Raw genomic sequence first — 17100 nt, 5'->3', positions numbered from 1 at the left:
GGCTGGACATTTGTGTTATTTAGGGGTGTGAATGTAAACAGCTGCTGCCGAGCAGTGCAAGTTGGTGGGTTTAGCCTGTGTTTGAAAATAAAGAGGCAAGAATATGTTCGACTGCACTTACGCCACTGTCCCTCGCTCCATTAATACCGCAGCTGTCATGTCTGCAGCTATCTGTCTGAAAAAGGACAGCGAGGTCTCCTAAATGAGTTCCTGTAGCTTTTTTGTCAGGGTAACCCCTCATTTCATCTGTTGCCAGGGCAACTCCACGTTCCTTAGCGGTTGCTAAGGAAACCCAGGTTGCTGTGACCTGCATATCTTTGCCAAGTAGTTCCTCTCAGATCCAGAGAGGGGCATTGGAGGGCTTTGAGAGATTCTGTGCCAACTCCCCCTAAAGTGTCCAATCCTATAAGAGAAAAAAACCCAGAATCAGATAACAGATGTGATCAGTTACTCTGACATGCATGTAAGCTGGCGGGTTAGCTTAAGATGATCACCTCTTAACAGTCACTTACCCAAACGTGTGTTTAGTCTGGACTTTAGGGCTTGGATCTGCAGTTGTGTCTTTTTCCTCCTGATAAAAGTTTTCAAGGCCAGAGAAGCCTGTTCCTGCGCGCACACGCTGCACACAGCGGGACCGTGCAGCTCCACCTCTGCAGCCTGTCAACAAATAAGAGCACATGAAGGCTGAAACAGCCGTAATGACATCCAGACAGGGCGAAACAGAGTCACACAAGGATGTTTCATAACCCGTCTCATCTCCTCCTTCAAGGTTTTGATCCTCAGCATCGTAACTAGTTGAAAGGGGGCGTGTGGGACAGCGGGACCTTGACCCACATGAGGGGAGGCTGGGTCTATGTTGCGTTCAAGAACATGGAGGTTACTCCCTCTGTGCGCTGATGCAACTTGTCTCTCAGTTTCGGACCAGTTGCTCCTTTTGGCTCCTCCATGTTTGTGCTCCCGGGGGCACTGGCGCTTGTTCCGGACACGAGAAATCATTGTTCTGCAGTAGTTTCTCAGCGCTTCCTCCTCTTCCATTCTGTGCCAAACAGACGCAGAGCTTCACTGCTATCTATTTAAACGATAAAGTGGCATTCAAGAAAATGAATACCGCAACCGATTAACCTCGACTAAGTTTAGCTTATGGCGCTAAATTAAGTGTTGGCACCAAGTGTTTATTTTTTGGGAGGGATAACAGAGTATCGAAACCAATCGTTGTTGTTTAGCTAAACCAGGCCCTAGTAAAACAATTGAAAACGTGGCACACGGCTCATTAAGAAAGTGGCTTTCCCAACACGTCACTCGCTTCTTTAGTTTTTACTACAGCTGCACTTCCTGCCATCACTGCGCCACTACCTCCATCTGGCGGTCGACGGGGGAATTTAAAGGGTACCAATAAAGCATATTTAGTTTTTTTCTTTTCTTTCAATTCAATTAAATTAAGAAACTATTTCTAGACTTTAATAAAACAGAACATTATTGTTCTTGATGTTATTATTATTATTACATTATTGTTTTATTAAGGGCTAGGTGAAGTTTCTTAAATTTCTTTGCAAGCTCCTTTGACTACGATGACCTGGATGACTGAGAACCTTCACAGACTTAAATTAAGAAACTTCTTACTTTAAAAAAGAGAGCGATGTTGTGCAGTTAGTTACACATATGTTTATTTAAAAGAAATTTAAAAATGGGACTGTTGTGTTTAAAATTTGGTGCTATTTTGTGTGCAATGTATTAATTGTAAAAAATTATAAAAGTAGTACAGTCAAGTTTAGTGACACAATACTTTTTTGATGTGATATGTCACAGCAGGGAATGTGACGTGAAGGACTAAACATTTCCAGCAACCGCATTGCTTTCATGGTCTGCATAGTTTATTTTCAAACTGTCTCACTGATGTTATTAGTTTGGCTGTGGTAAAAAAAAAGCCCACTGTATTTCTTATTGCATTTTTATTCCAGCTTAGAGATTGCGCCATTTTTCAGTCCGTGTTCTTGAAGTTTGCATTAAAAGCCAATTCTCCATGTCTGTATTTAATTGCTCTTTGTGCTCAAATAAATTAAAACCTCTTCGTGGGGTTTGAACAATGCTAGGAATCTGGTATCTTGTGCCATCTGCTGAAAGAGTGCTGTGTGTCAGAGCCTCCCTTCTGAACGTGGGACAGCATGAAGACATGGGTGGGTTTGGCAGGGTAACAGTTGACTGGCTTCCTCTCTGAAGACCCTGACAGTCACACAGCTGACACTCACCAAAATGGCTCCCTCAGTGTGAACCAGGCAAAGCGGGGTGATGACAGGACACATGCAGCAGAATAACCACTCTTCTTAGAAAAGAAATATAGAAGCGCAGCACCTTCCAGCTTAACATGCCACACACGCTGACCTGTGGCAAAGAGACAGCAATGTCCCAGAGATAAGTCACACTGGGCAATCGCTAAGTGTCACAACTCTATCACCTTTCTAATTATAAACATGAGACTCAAGTCTCCAAGAATGGAAGTTTAGTCAGGCCCATCTGTGGCCTAAAATTAGCCCCCAAACACCCCCCGCCCCACCCCAGAAAGGAGCTCTGGCACCTTTGTCAGTTTAAGCACACACATACACACACTGCACTTTTCTCAACTCGTTGCACCAGTGGAAGCATTGGGCATTCCTCAAGGACCTTTACTTCACGTGACTTGTGTTTTATTGGAGCTCTGAAAGGGTTTCGACTTATCCCGTTGGAAACACCATCAACAAGCAACAAGGTGAGGTAGGTGTCTTCCCAGTGTAAATCCCACACTGCTGCAGTTGCAGTTGGCACAAACTGATTTATCTCGTGATTGCGGTGTATGCTTGTGAGCCTTATTCTTTCATGTTTCTGCTATTCTGATGTTAAAAAATGAGTCTTAACAAAACATAAGCCGATAGACAAGTTATGGTGTTATGGTCTTTCTCTGCTGTTGCAGATGAAAGGGTTTTAACTTGAACTAGCCTGGAGTCCCAGTATGGTTCTGGGCCGAGCTGCCAACATGAGTTTGATGGACATTTCTAAGATCTTCTCCCTGCTCCAGCCCAAGGAGGAGGATGAGGACGGCGAGCAGAGTCAGGCTCTGAACAACGCCGTGAGCAGCGACGATGTAGCTCTGCTCTCAGAGCTTCTGTCTCAGGAGGATTACAGAAAGTCTATCAATGCTCGAAGTGGGTGGGGGGTCCCCGTAACTCCCTTGCGCACTGCTGCTGCACTGGGACATCTGAGGTGCCTGGAGCTGCTACTGGGGCACGGAGCAGAGGTGAGACTTTGTAGAGAGGATGATGAAATGTTGAGGGTGTAACAAGTTGCCTTCATTTTTTTATTAACAAAAATGACATTTTGGACTTGGACATCATGGATTTTCTTTCTTTTTATTTTGTTCAAAGGGAAGAGTAATAAAACAAGGTGTGATATTACAATATATTGCATCATTACATTTTACAATTTGGGCATTAAAGCTGGCGTAATGATTTTTTAAATTCGAACAATAGATCAAATTTTTAAGTGCAGTGTGGAAGCAGTTACTAGGAGTCACAAGACCAACACAGTCCAACTTCGCAGCACGTCTCAGTTCTGCAGAGCATCTGTTTCTCTTTGTTTCCAGTGCATTCAGTGCACAAGCCAGCAGATGTCTACCAACAGATTTGCAGAACGAATTGATTATCTTCAGTCAAAGCCTAATCAGTAGCCTTGGGGGGTTAGATTTCCCACAGCAGCAGAGCAGAGTCAACATTGTCAGTTCAGCATTTCACTTAACAGTGAGCTACAGAGCTGCTAACCATATCGTACTGAAGTAAAGGTGACAGCTTGCGGTGGCACACATGTGGATGTTGGGTTGTGCAAATGATACCTTCACTTAGAAGGGTGTTAAACTGTGATCCAGTCACTTACTCGCATGCACACAGGACGGTATTTGATACTTACTTAGGGGAAAAGTACTTGCGGTGATAAATCAGTGGCGTAATTTCTTGTATCAACAAACTTTGTTTCTACTTTTAAAAAAGCCTGTTGGTTTCTTATGTCTGAATCCAGGTTGACAGCTTGGACGTGAAGGCCCAGACGCCTCTGTTCACAGCTGTCAGTGGGAAACATCTGGACTGTGTAGTTTCACTGCTGAATGCTGGAGCAGATCCCAATGGCAGCCAGTACAACAACTGCTCCCCGGTGCTGACCGCTGCCCGAGAGGGTGACGTCGACATACTCAGAGAGCTGCTTCGGTTTGGAGCTGAGGTAGATGTGAAGCCCAAAGTCCCCGAATGGGCCTCCAACGCCACAGCGTGCAGAGGGCCCCTCTACATCTCAGCTGTGTATGGACACTTGGACTGCTTTAAACTGCTCCTTCTTCACGGTGCAAATTCCAACTACAACTGCACAGATGAGAAAATGTTGGCCAGGATCAAACAGCCGAAGACAGTTTTGGAGGTGTGTCTCCGCTACGGCTGTGGGGTGGAGTACATTCAGCTTCTTATAGACTTTGGAGCAGACGTCTATCTGCCGACACTCATCATTGACAAAACCACTAAGCAGAACGAAGCTCTGCTTCTTCTCCTCAAGGAGAGAGGTGAGAGCGAGTCACACCCGAATTTAATTTAAAATCCTTCTCCTCACATACAAAATCTTGAATGATCAGACCCCATGATGATAGAGCTTTGCTTTCACGCTGCAGCCTAACTTATTGTTCTTAGAGTTTCTGAAGTAGAATGGGAGACAGAGCCTTCAGACCCCTCGCCTCTGGAACCAGCTCCCAGTTTGAATTCAGGGGACAAACATCCTCTGTGCTTTTGAGATTAGACTCAAAACTTTCCTTTTGGGTTTTTTTTAATAAAGGTTATAGTAAGGATGGATCAGGTGACTTTCAACCATCACTTAGTTATGCTGTAATAGGCTCAGGCTGCAGGGGGCTGTCCCGTGATGCAATGAGGATTTCTTCTTTACTCTTTACATTTCACATGTGTTTATACACCACTGCTGCATGCCATTCAATTTTATATTCTCTCGTCTTTCTTCTTTACACGAACCAGTCATGGCAGAAGTGCTGCCCCTCCCTGAGCCCGGTTCTGCCAGAGGTTTCTTCCTGTTCAAAGGAAGTTTTTTCTTCCTACAGTCACCATGCGCTCGCTCATAGGGGATCATCTGATGGTTGTGGTTTTCCCTTTAATACTCTGTGGGGTCTTTACCTAAATTGTCATAAAGTGCCTTTTGTTATGAGTTGGTGCTATAATACCTCAGCATACAAATGTTGTTTTCTGTTTCTTCAACAGTTTGCCCCAAATCTCTGATGTCACAGGCTCGACTGGCAATCAGAGGATACCTCCCTTTTGCTAACAAGGAGCCTGCAATTGACAGCTTGGACATTCCTCTGATCCTGAGAAATTACTTGAAACATGAAACCTCAGACGCCATGTGATGCTTTTCTTCTTTTTTAAAAATTTTCTTTCTTTTATACATTTTTTAAATTTTTACCAGAACAAGCTAAAGGACTGTTTTACATCCCAATTGTTTATAGCTGTGAAGTCAGATGATTTTCTTTCATGTCTATGAAGCTTTTAGAAGCAAAAGGAGGGCTCCATGTTGGAAAATCCACTGTATCTTTGGGAAGTGTAACAACATCAGTGGCCACTAGAGACCACAGTAACACCATACGTTGTGGATATCAAAATCTGAGGCTCCTCACAGGCACTATTGTTATTCTGATATTACCTCACTAAATCCACTTTGGCTCACTCCTTCACTCGGGTAACATTACACAGACACATGTAGTCACCTTACTTATTTAGACATCCAGACACACACACACACACTGTCTGCACCACAACAGGATGTCTTAGATCTTGCCTGAAAAACATTCTTGTGTCTTTGGACTTCAAAACACCAGGAAGCAGAATGAAAAGCCTCCACTTCAGTGCCTCCAGCTGGGAGAATATATTTCCATAACGCTCATTACTTATTGATTAGAGCATAATTATTTTCAGGATTCAATTTTAGTGTTTAGAAGTTTGTTGATTTAAAAAAAAAAGTTTTCTTTTGTGTGTGTGTGTGTGATTAGTGATTACCACTGTAATATTATTTATCGTACATAATATATCCTGGAGTTAATGTGTCAACTGTTAGGAATGGGCCCTACAAACAAACAGGAGATGATGTCACACGACAGGAAGGCCAGCACAATGCTCTCACTCACAGACTGATGCCTCGAACCCTCCCCCCCGCAGTTCTGTAGTTTTATTTTCAACAAAAAGTACAGCTATATCAGATATGGATTGATTTTTTTTTACAGCAAAGTACAACATATTCCCAGTGCTTCTGATTACATCAAAACATATAATGTACATACAGTTGACATTTCCACTCTCCCATTCACAGTTTCTGGATTGAATAGGCATTATTTTTCAGGTTTTTCATCTCTACAACAAATAATCAAACTCAAAAGCCAGCAAGAAAGAAAATGACAAATGTTTGCATATGATGACAAAGGATATGGATTCTGTGAGTACATTTTTCACTTGAGAAAAAAAAAAAAATCCAAACACCCCCCCCTCCCAAACCAAACCCTGAAACCAGATGGTAATATACAATGAATAGTGTCCAAATGTGGGATGTCAGTCTTCTGTTTGTTGCCATTGAACACCAACATCGGCATATGGCTCATTGAAGACTTTTACCCTGACTATTCTGGAACAGCACAGGACTGCATAACCGACTCCAAGGAGTTCCTACTGAAGATGTTGCTATGCTAACTGTGAGTGAACGCGTCTACTGGCTCACCCTGGACTAGAAGGAATTACATAAATCTGTGCAACTTCTGATGCATTCAACTAACTTGGCCTTAGTTATATGACTGGAAAGAGAAAGCGAAAAAACAGAAATAAATTTGCACAGAAGGCTATCCTCTCAGCTCGGAGCACAAGGTCAGATTGATAGCTTTATAAGAAAACTCAAACCAGCGTATATACATCATTGAAACCATGTGGCCAAAATGGTACTGTTTAATACTGCTGTCAATAAATACAAGCGAGGAACTGCTTTGTAATGTCAAGTCATTGTACTTAAAAGGAACAAGAGTGTGATATGAACAGCTGTGAAATACTGTGTGTGTGTCTCTTCAGGATTATGTTTATTTTTAGCCCGTCCCAAGAGGTTTCGAATTTATTCAGCTCTAAATCTATACACAAACACCCAAGATCAGTGCTAACTCATATTTGGTTCACTGTTGTCGTAGAAAAATGATTACCCGTTTTGCCTCTGCACATAATGGCACTCCACAAAAAAATAAAACAAACCAAAAAAAGTCATATATTTAGGAAAAAAATATTAACCAGCAGTCTGTAGCATAGCAGTGTGGGTTTAAAACGATGCTAGAGTTTATAGTACCCATCATATCTGGGCTAAGAGAACATCAGTGCCTTTGATTTTCCCTATCAGCAGTTCAGTGTTTTATTCAGGAAAAGATGTTCCCCTCTTATGTGTCAATAAATAATAATAATAGTAATAATAGTAATACAAAAAACAGAAGCTACAACCTGTAATGCCAAGTGAGCAGGAGACAGGTGGACAGAGAAAAGAACTCCCTTTAGTGAGATGGTATGGGTACACACAAATGAATGGTTCTGTGTTGCCGGGGGGAAAAAAAAGAAAAGAAGATTCAATTGGAAGTTAAACAAAACTAAATGATCTCGTTAAGTGTTGCCTTAAGTCTCATGCAAAATATTGGATGCCACAAGCATGCAATTACCTGGTACTGAGATCTACCGCACGCTAGAACTGGAACAACATTCGTCTCCAACGCAAAATACCGATATCCAAATATATGATCTGTTCTTTTTACAGTATTTACAGTGTGTAGCTGATAAAGGTAAAATAGATGACTCTTGATTCATAACTCACTTTTAATAATATAGATCGACACGCGAACCTAAGTTGACCAATGGAAATCTGCTTCCTACTATATATTCAAATTAAACTGTTTTTCAGCGTGTTAAATACACAATAAAAGAAGTCGATGTTTCTAAACATCTGAAATTGGAATACATTTCTAATGTGCAATAAAACTGCTCCTATGTAAATGTGCGATAATATATGAAAATGAGTCGTCTTTCAATTTTTAAATGGGTCGCAGTCAAACAGCACAGTATCTACTTATATGGAAAAAGTGGCCTGACCTCTAAGGCTACGTTCACACTGCAGGCTAAAGCACATCAAATCCGACTTTTTTGACCCTATGCGACCCATATCCGATCATGGTATGACAGTGTGAACGGCACAAATCCGATATTTTCAAATCCGATCTGGGTCACTTTCGTATGTGGTACTGAATCCGATACATATCCGATGTTTTAGAAAGCGACTGCTGAATGGTCATTAATTAAATGGTCATGTCGCATTAAATCTGTCTTTTATGTCACTGACACAAGACAGACACCAATTATCAGCGCCCGAGAAGACATCGCGAACGCTTCCTGGCCATCCAGTGTAGATGTCAGTGAAACTGTTGGGAAGACAACGTTGGAGAAATGTGAACGTTTTATTAGTACTGTATAATCTGCAGATTCTGACAGAAGTCTTTAACTATCCTTTGAAGCACCGCTCCTCTCTAAAACAGCAATAAGGATAATTATTAGGCCAAATGTAAATAACAAAATAACTTTATAACTTAAAGCAAAAATGGGAAACGTAAAGTCTGAAACAGTCAAACAATATTGTTTGCTCTGGGTCTAAACAGAGCGCGTTGTGTGTGACGTCTTCTTTTGTGCATGCGGCCGCTTTGAGGGTTCACACTAGAGCGCGTTTGCTGTCGCATTTTATTTGTAGTGTGAACGAGCAGACAAAAAAAATCGGATTTGATCAAAAAATCGGAATTGAGCATTAAGACCTGCAGTGTGAACGTAGCCTAAGTTTCTGTCCGAGCGGCTCTCGTGCACTGGGGAACGAGGAATTCCCAGTGTGCATGAGGGAAGGGGCGGGGGTTGTGGGAACAGAACGGAAGAGAGAGTGAGAGATGCACTGAAGGGAAAATACATGACTAATTCAAATCTGCCTGTGAAACTGAATAGATAATCACTAGTGGAATGCTGGAAGGCACTGTTAGATAGCATCTCTCCTCTCCGCAGCAGAACGGGCCAGCAAGTAAGCATGATTATTAGTGTGTGCGTTTGCCTGCATGCTTGTATCTGTATGTTGGTACTGGTGGTAGTGTTAAGCAGGGAGTTGGAGGGAGCAGGGAAGGTAGGCAGAGCGGGCCATAACAAGGGACCTGAGGTTACGATAGCCTAGGAACCATATCTTTTTTTGCCGTCCCAGCCAGGAGAACTATCTTCCAAAACAATCTCACTGGGAGCCATCTCTACAGACACCAGCAGCCAACTCACCCAATTTCTCAACTTCCTTTACTGAAACAAAACATAAATTACAACATACAAAGCAATTGTAAGGTCTGTTTTTTCTCCAACAGGTTATAAGGCCTATAAGAAGGCAAACAAATGACATAGAACAATATAACTCTTTCATATCACGCTGTAGTGAATAGTGATAGATATAGAATGATATATCACATTGCACAAATTGTCAAACTGTATATGTACTGTCCATCTGGTGATATAATTCAACACAAAATGTACTCCTGTGTCTGAGGTCAAAACGTGGTCACAAACCGTGGACAGATGTTTCACTTACATTCCAAGTGTGGGGAAAAAAAGAATACGTCTTCACGATGCATGTAAGATTTTCCTCTTCACTTCCTCAGATCTTCTCTTTTACTGCTGAAGGACTCTATAATGCTAGGATCTCTCGCAGACCACGGCTTCACACACGTTTTTGTTGATTAAACAAAACCAATCTGATCACGCCACAGTCCTTTGGAAATCACTTAAGCAGAGCTGGAGCTAACTGCCAGATCTGGGGGGAGTGGGGCAACGTGAGGAGGGGTGAGGCAGAAAGCAGAGGTTTGGAGCTGGAGTCTATAGAGATGTATGAATGTGTCAGAGGAAACCTGCATGCTACAGATTAAATTCGCCTTTCTACCTCCGTATACGGTATCGACTTGCGCTGCTGCGGTGGACTTTTTTGTTTCCCCAGTTAGTTTTGGTCCACTTCACAAATCATTATCACTTTTTTAGACACCCCCCACCCCCTTGAATACTGGATGGGCTTCTTACTTATTGGTCACACTGACGTGTTGATATTTGTATCGCTCATACTCAAAACGGGAGTACGTGCTGTGCTTTTTTACAGTGGGAGTGACACAAAATAATCAACCGAAGTCTTTTCTTTGACAGCTGACATGTTATTCTTTTGGCCAATGCATCACAACTTCACTTTTACCGCTCGTTTTCTGGAGGTAGGCTGTGCTTTTTTCTCTCTTTTCCACCCAGGTGCCAGCACAGTGCTACAGGGGTGGTCTCTAGGGAGGGCGGGATGGGAGAGGGGCTGTGGCACAAGGCAGGCGGACCGTTGCCGGCCTATCTCCTGCTCCCAGCTGCTTCATCTAAGCTCACTGCCAAATCCAGCGCGCGCACACACCCCCTCAGCGCGATCGGACATGAATACCCTGTCACGAGTGGTTGGTGAACGGATGTAAATATACTATTGATGTTCCGCCTATTGATTTGTTCCCTGACCCATCATCACATCACGGCCAATGGCAGGTTTACAAAAGAGTGAAACTCTTCCTCTGAGAGCCACTGACTCACAGAGGCAGAGCAGGTGGATGGAGAGATAGAGAGGACGAGTGGGATGTGGAGAAGGAAGGGAACACCTAATGTCAGACTGTGAAAAGAAAGAGAGAGGAGGGGGCTATTATATGCAAGCTGCTACAGAGAAGAGAATGAAGCTCTGAGTGCGAGGAGGAGGTCCAGACGCAGACATCAGCAGCGCAGAGATGGCTGGATGGGTGCATGATCAGTGGCAGGATGGAGCTAACTCAGAGGTGAGGTTGACAGCCGAGCTTGGCAAGTCCTTCACAGGCCGCGGCGATCGGCTGAGGTCGTCGTCTCGCATTCAGAAGAATGCATCAAACAATCTCTCATAGCAGCACAGCAAGATCTCAGCTTTTTTTGTAGTTTTTTTGTTTTGGTCACAATCATACTACTGGGAATGACTTGGCTTGGCCTCGTGTTTCTATCCAGAAGATGGATTGAAAATGATCTCATGTAACAATCTCGATGACTTCAGGACATTCAGATGGCGTGATTATCCAGAAAGGGGGGAAGAGTTTGTGACAGTTGACTCAGCCGGAGAAGCATGATAACTAAGAATGTTACTAACATATATGAACTGTAAAGTTGTGTTTATTTTTTTATATGTTTTTTCTTTGTTTTAAATCCAAGTCTTCAGTCCTCTCGCAGCTTCCAATCACACTCTATATTAACATTGGTCCTTAACTTCAAAGTCTCGTGTTTGTGTGTTGTTTTTTTTTTTTTTTTCTTCATCATGGGGGGGGAGGGGGGACATGATCATCCAGTGTTTAGTGCTTCTAAGAAAAATAGCTGGTCCATCGGAAGAGTCTGTGTATCTCTATTTCTTAAATGGAGCTAATCTACTAAAATTCTGCCAGAAAGGAGCCTGGCCTCTTTTGGATTGACTGAATTCAAAAACCTCTCCTTGTGCCATGTCCTCCGTTACCTCATACTGCCCCACACTGAGGGGGTCCTGTGGGGGCGGGTATGAAGGGGGCGTGCACCTGTTTACACCTGGGAAGGCAGGCGCCAAAAAAACAAAACAAAAAAAAGAGCAAGAAGGTTTTGTGGGGGAGGGAGAGGGGACAAGGAGGCAGTGCAGGGCACAAAGCAAAAGAGAAAAAAAGAAGAAGGAGGGAGGCAGATAGCAAAGAGGAAACGTTATCAGTACTGCATCTGGAACAGGCACAACAACACAACATCAAGTCATGCTTCCACAAAAACAGGCACATAGACATACAAAATGGGTCTTCACTGTTAACATTCCTGCATATTAATCCCGAAAATATGATGAATATATGATGAAAGCTGAATTGGGAGATTCAGCTCTAGCAATGACACAAGGGAGACTAAGGATGCTATTCAATCAAACTCTGTGGCGGGCAAACAAGAGAAGCAGCAGATTACAACTGATACGCCGATGAAATCGAGCATTTGGACAAAGGGGCGCTGTTCCACCATGTTTGTTAACAGCACGTTTGTTTGAATAGCACCCTCGACACTTGAGAACACAAGAGTGGCGAAAATAGAGCCAACAGAAAGCTGTTAATATGCATTTAACTACAGTCTACAATGTCGTCGAGCTACAGTCTACAAGCATCACAACTATGCTACTGTCATTATTAAATACAATCGATATTTGGAGATGAAATATTCAAAAGTTGCCATGGCATCTTAGGAAAAGAATATGAGAAGATGAGAAACAGTGTCTTTTGTTTTTGGCCAGACACTGTTTTAGCAGTTAGAAGGGTTCGATCTCTTTGTGTTAGTGGAACCTGTTTATCTGTTTATAGACAGCATAATGCTTGTAAACAGATTGGACAGTGACCGCATGCTCCAATGCCAACGTTAGACACAACACCTCCCAATGCTGCTTAGCAGTTGCCATGGCATCTTATTGTGCTAGCTCTAAGGAGAACTCTAATGCATATACCTTTATCATTTTCAAACCATGTCCATACAACATGGCCCTCTTTCTCAAGATGAAATCTATAAATGAATCTGAAATTCAAGAGAGTACTTCACCTTGTGCCAGCCAATGTACACATATAGCACTTAGAAACAGACAACATTTACTTCTGACAGACATCTACTGGGTTCCTAATGTCAGAGAGAACATTCCAGCAGTGGTCATTAGTTCATTAATACCTTAATGGATGGTCATGCTTATTGTGAAACTGGCAAGAACATCAGTAATGGTAAATGTACAAACATCTAGCCTAGCACTAAAATGGCTAAATAGTAAAGGATGATACCGGCAGTTTGGACATGTGGGTGCTTTGTCGCCGATGCTTCGTCGAGAATTATCATTCTGAATAACTTGTTCAACGTCTTCCTTCTTTTACCGAGATAAGTGGCAAGTGTAGGTCTCTATGCAGTTTTTGATACCACACATGTGTCATAGATTTTTAATGTCACATATGTAGCATTAAAACAGAACACTTTCAATCTGTAAATTAGAAGAAAAGGCATAATCTCCCTATTTTATTATAAATCATGACCAACTGTGGAACATGTTACGAGATATCACAGCGTTCAGTGTTCACCAAAACAGCTATTGTTTTGTTTCTGTTTGCACCAAAAGCACCAACAACCACTCTCATGGCCAATTCCCACTGAATGCAGCATTTGTCTTATAAAATTGCATGAGACAGACAATAATGTCTGATCATTAAAATCAATTGGATGTCACTGTTTGCATTTCAACAATCCTTTCGGTAAATATAGGATGAATCAAAAAAAATCACATGATTTCAAAATGCTTTAGTCGTTCACTATCAAAACACGTACTTTTAGAAGGAGGAGATTCGTGAGTCTCACATGGTTGTCAGTAGAGGCTGCAGTGACTCCACACATGCTAGTATGTAAAGAATGGGATAAGTTTGACTAATTTACACACATATGTATTGTGTCTGGGGAACAAAACATGTTTTGTATGCAAAAACTTTAAATCAAGCCATGTATTTTAAAAATCACTGCAAGCTTGTGTGTCCATTCCTTAAAAAAAGAATTCTGATGATTCTTCTCATTACATTTTGTGAATACTGTGAATACCCAGTCTGTTATTCCAATGCTACACTCTGCAGGCTTTGCATATTTAAGCTATTGTATAACCTCTCGGTCACATGCAGCATCTACTGCAATCAAGTCCCTCTGTGATGATATAAAAGTGTGGATAGGAAGTAGGGAAGCTCACCCTATCAAACAAAAGAAATCAAATAAGCTAAGTTTTGATCATTTTATTAGATTTTCTAATAATACTTTTACTCATACATAAAAATTACGTAATCAGGTTGCCCTTGTAGTTCCAGTATGAGCTTTGGGATCAGCAACATGTGAAGCATCTAGTAGGATTGGTGAGGCACTGTTATATACACTATATTGCCAAAAGTATTCACTCACCCATCCAGATCATTGAACTAAGGTGTTCCAATCACGTTAATGGTCACGGGTGTATAAAATCCAGCACCTAAGCATGCAGACTGCTTCTACAAATATTTGTGAAAGAATGTGTCGCTCTCAGGAGCTTGGTGAATTCCACCGTGGTACCATGATAGGATGCCACCTGTGCAACAAGTCCAATCGTGAAATTTCCCCACTTCTAAATATTCCACAGTTAACTGTTTGTGTTATTATGACAAAGTGGAAGCGAAGTAGTAGGCCACGTAAGATCACAGAGCGGGGTCACTTGATGTTGATGTGGGTAGAAGTCGCCAACTTTCTGCAGAGTCAATCGCTACAGACCTCCAAAGTTCATGTAGCCTTCAGATCAAGATCAGTGCGTAGATTGCTTCATGGAATGGGTTTCCATGGTCGAGCAGCTGATGCGTCACATGCAGTGGTGTAAAGCACACCACCACTGGACTCTAGAGAGCTCGATCAGTTCTCTGGAGAGACAAATCACGCTTCTTGGTCTGGCAATCCGATGGACGAGTCTGGGTTTGGTGGTTGCCAGGAGAACAGTGCATGTCTGACTGCATTGTGCCATGTATAAAGTTTGGTGGGCGTGATATTGTGGTGTGGGGTTGTTTTTCAGGAGTTGGGCTTGAACCCGTAGGAACTCTTAACGTAGTCCAACATGACTGTGCACCAGTGAACAGGCATGAGCGAGTTTGGTGTGGAAGAACTTGACTGGCCTGCACAGAGTCCCGATCTCAACTTGAAAGAACATCTTTGGGATGAATTAGGGTGGAGGCCTTTTTATCCAACCACACAAATGAGCTCCTGGAAAAATGGTCAAAAGTTCCTATAAACACTTCTAAACCTTGTGGAAAGCCCTCCCAGCTGTTAAAGCTGCTAACGTTGGACCGGCATTAAACTCCACGGATTAAGAATGGGATGTCACTCATGTTCATATGCGTGTGAAGACAGACGAGTGAATACTTTTGGCAATATAGTCTATATCCTCAATTGTAAAAAACAGGTTTCAGGATTTTTTGTATAGGGGGACTCAAACTGGATCCGGATTAGGATCACTTTTCCTTCAAAGAGGGATCAATCCTGCTGTTCCCGAATAATTGGATAATAATTCACTATACTACAGTGTGTGCTTTGCTATGTTATGAGTCCTGAAGTTCTTATATTCTATACTTAGCAATGCAAATTAACTTATTAGCCCATGCTGTGCTGTGCGACATGGTTCATGCTATGTAGTCCCTATTCGAATAAACAAATAAATAAAAGGTCTGCATTGAATAAAAATAGACAAAACAGTAGTTGGCTCAGAAACCAAGCAGTTTGTTTAAATCTAAAACAGGGTTTTGAGTGTTTCAGCATTAGAATTACAAGTGATAAAACGTTTTTCGGCACCTTCTGCGAAACATGTGCAGTGGGAAGAGGCCTTTCCTCAGTAAGAGAAGAAAAATTCAAGCTCTGTGCGATATTTTAAATCACTTTCAAGGCAAGCGTGACACAGGACCCACATGTCATGAACACCGGCATCCTCCTTTAAACTCAATACTTCATGCAAACAGCCCTCTGTCTTTTCATTGATGCTTAACAGCTGCTTTACAACTCATATCAGGTCATATCTTCAACGTAGTCTCATGTATAGGCTGACAGACATTTAACTTAAAAGGAGATACATCTGAAGTAATATAGCGAGAACGCGTGAATGCTCGTGACTTTTCTAGCTTACTTAGACTTACAAGGCTAGTCTAGGTCCATCCATAAACAAAGTATGTGTCAAAAAAGGTGTAGAAAGCAAAAAAACAGAGCAGGTAAAGGGAAGAGTAAACAGCGATGAGAAGACAGAGCACACCAGCGAAGAAAAAAAAAAAAGGGAAATCACCTGATATCTTCTTGTTGCCTCACCTTTCTGTTTGGTCACTTTTCTCACTGTCATGGCTGCCTGTCGCTTCTGGTACTCAGAGATCTCAAAACCTAAAAGACAACAGCGTTATGTGCTGGAGAGAAGTTTCACACAGGGTCTGCAGATTAAAAAAGTTTTATTTAAATAACTTTAAAATACAGTAAAACTTCTTTAATTTGGAATTCACAGAGCTCCTGAGTGCTAATTTTACTGTATGTGGAAACTAGAGGAAGCATCATTCAGTCCCAGCAATAAACAAAATCCTGTCCAGTCTGAAGAACACTTTGTAGTTTATCACCTTCTGCTACATTTTGATCAAAGCCCAGCCAGCCGGAGAAAAAGCCCAATTATCACTTTGGTCTTTCAGATTCAAAATCTATAAACCTCAGAGATAAAAAAAGGTGCATCACCCTGCAGACAGCAATGGCCCTGTAACCATCACAAGAGGCTCATGCTTGTGACAAGAAAACAACACTGATGTCTGCATCTGCTGAACTGTAACGTTACCTACAACCACGCTCCTTTTGGTTGGAAAGAACAGGTCGCACATGAAACTGCTGACAACAAGGTTTGTAGACATTGTGGGCTATGCAGGTCATGATTTCTAGGAAGGGGCGCTGCTGCAATGTTTTCAAAAATTGTTTGATTACCTGCATCTCCATTCAATTCAAGTGAGCGCAGATAGTTCTAAAACTTGTATTTTTAAAACTAGACAACTTGCACTGAAACGATCTAAATGGTTAAATGGCCGAGGAAGAAAAAATGTAACTTTTTGGGTGAACTGTCCCTTTGATGTTAGCTCATGTTTTTTGCAGTGAATTCCAGCAAAGTATTTGCCCCTTTCTTATTTTCTTTCTTATTTTTTTGCATATTTGTCACACTTTCATCTTTCAGATAATCAGGGAAATTTTAATATTAGACAAAAATAACCAGAGTAAATACCAAATGCAGTGTTTAAATGAGCATTTCATCTATTAAGGGAAAAAAGTATCGAAAGCCTACTTGGCCCTGTGTGAAAAAGTAGTTCCCCCTAAACCTAATAATTGACCGTGTGACCCTTGGCAGCAAGAACTGTAATAACGTGCTTGCAATAACTGGTAATGACTCTTT

General features: G+C 41.9%; 3 protein-coding genes across 12 annotated transcripts in view; 1 reads left to right on the top strand and 2 right to left on the bottom strand.

Annotated features, from left to right (window-relative positions):
• Positions 1–62: 62 nt before the first annotated feature.
• Positions 63–2046, bottom strand: LOC309715352 (uncharacterized protein). Its single transcript, XM_082548402.1, has 3 exons — positions 748–2046; positions 513–657; positions 63–403 (listed from the first exon to the last, which is right to left on the bottom strand). The coding sequence occupies exons 1-3, from the start codon at positions 1033–1035 to the stop codon at positions 273–275; spliced, it is 564 nt and encodes a 187-aa protein (XP_082404528.1). The 5' UTR covers positions 1036–2046; the 3' UTR covers positions 63–272.
• A 142-nt stretch (positions 2047–2188) lies between these two features.
• On the top strand, positions 2189–6543 carry asb12a (ankyrin repeat and SOCS box-containing 12a). Of its 2 annotated transcripts, none has more exons than XM_082548370.1 (4): positions 2189–2743; positions 2945–3268; positions 4042–4570; positions 5271–6543. In XM_082548370.1, exons 2-4 carry the CDS (start codon positions 2984–2986, stop codon positions 5414–5416), a joined length of 960 nt encoding a protein of 319 aa, XP_082404496.1. In that variant the 5' UTR covers positions 2189–2743; positions 2945–2983; the 3' UTR covers positions 5417–6543. The 2 variants fall into 2 exon arrangements, with proteins under 2 accessions (XP_082404496.1, XP_082404495.1); XM_082548369.1 differs by having other exon boundaries at positions 2189–2748.
• Positions 6544–11399: 4856 nt separating this feature from the next.
• The window catches only part of arhgef9a (Cdc42 guanine nucleotide exchange factor (GEF) 9a), a 43470-nt gene continuing 37769 nt past the window's right edge, over positions 11400–17100 (bottom strand). For 8 of the 9 annotated variants that reach the window (XM_082548292.1, XM_082548293.1, XM_082548296.1 and 5 more), the window contains 2 exons: positions 15993–16061; positions 11400–11693 (listed from right to left, as the gene is read on the bottom strand). In XM_082548292.1, the coding sequence (XP_082404418.1) occupies positions 11518–11693; positions 15993–16061 (245 nt within the window). In that variant the 3' untranslated portion in view covers positions 11400–11517. Of the gene's footprint in view, positions 11694–15969; positions 16062–17100 lie in introns of all 9 variants that reach the window. The other variant, XM_082548295.1, reaches the window with a different exon arrangement.

Source organism: Aulonocara stuartgranti (assembly GCF_965226115.1).
Source record: "Aulonocara stuartgranti genome assembly, chromosome: 2".
Lineage (NCBI taxonomy): Eukaryota > Metazoa > Chordata > Actinopteri > Cichliformes > Cichlidae > Aulonocara > Aulonocara stuartgranti.
Note: the sequence above shows the minus strand (reverse complement) of the source record. Positions and strands in the feature narration are given on the sequence as shown.

What these genes read in the sequence shown, in the direction of transcription:
- LOC309715352 (XM_082548402.1), bottom strand. Translation starts at nt 1,035, where the DNA reads ATGGAAGAGGAGGAAGCGCTGAGAAACTACTGCAGAACAATGATTTCT. An exon ending in TGAAGGAGGAGATGAGACGG is followed by an intron (nt 658 to 747) that starts GTTATGAAACAT and finishes ATTTGTTGACAG; the next exon opens with GCTGCAGAGGTGGAGCTGCA. An exon ending in CAGACTAAACACACGTTTGG is followed by an intron (nt 404 to 512) that starts GTAAGTGACTGT and finishes TTTCTCTTATAG; the next exon opens with GATTGGACACTTTAGGGGGA.
- asb12a (XM_082548370.1), top strand. Translation starts at nt 2,984, where the DNA reads ATGGTTCTGGGCCGAGCTGCCAACATGAGTTTGATGGACATTTCTAAG. An exon ending in TACTGGGGCACGGAGCAGAG is followed by an intron (nt 3,269 to 4,041) that starts GTGAGACTTTGT and finishes GTCTGAATCCAG; the next exon opens with GTTGACAGCTTGGACGTGAA. An exon ending in TCTTCTCCTCAAGGAGAGAG is followed by an intron (nt 4,571 to 5,270) that starts GTGAGAGCGAGT and finishes TTTCTTCAACAG; the next exon opens with TTTGCCCCAAATCTCTGATG.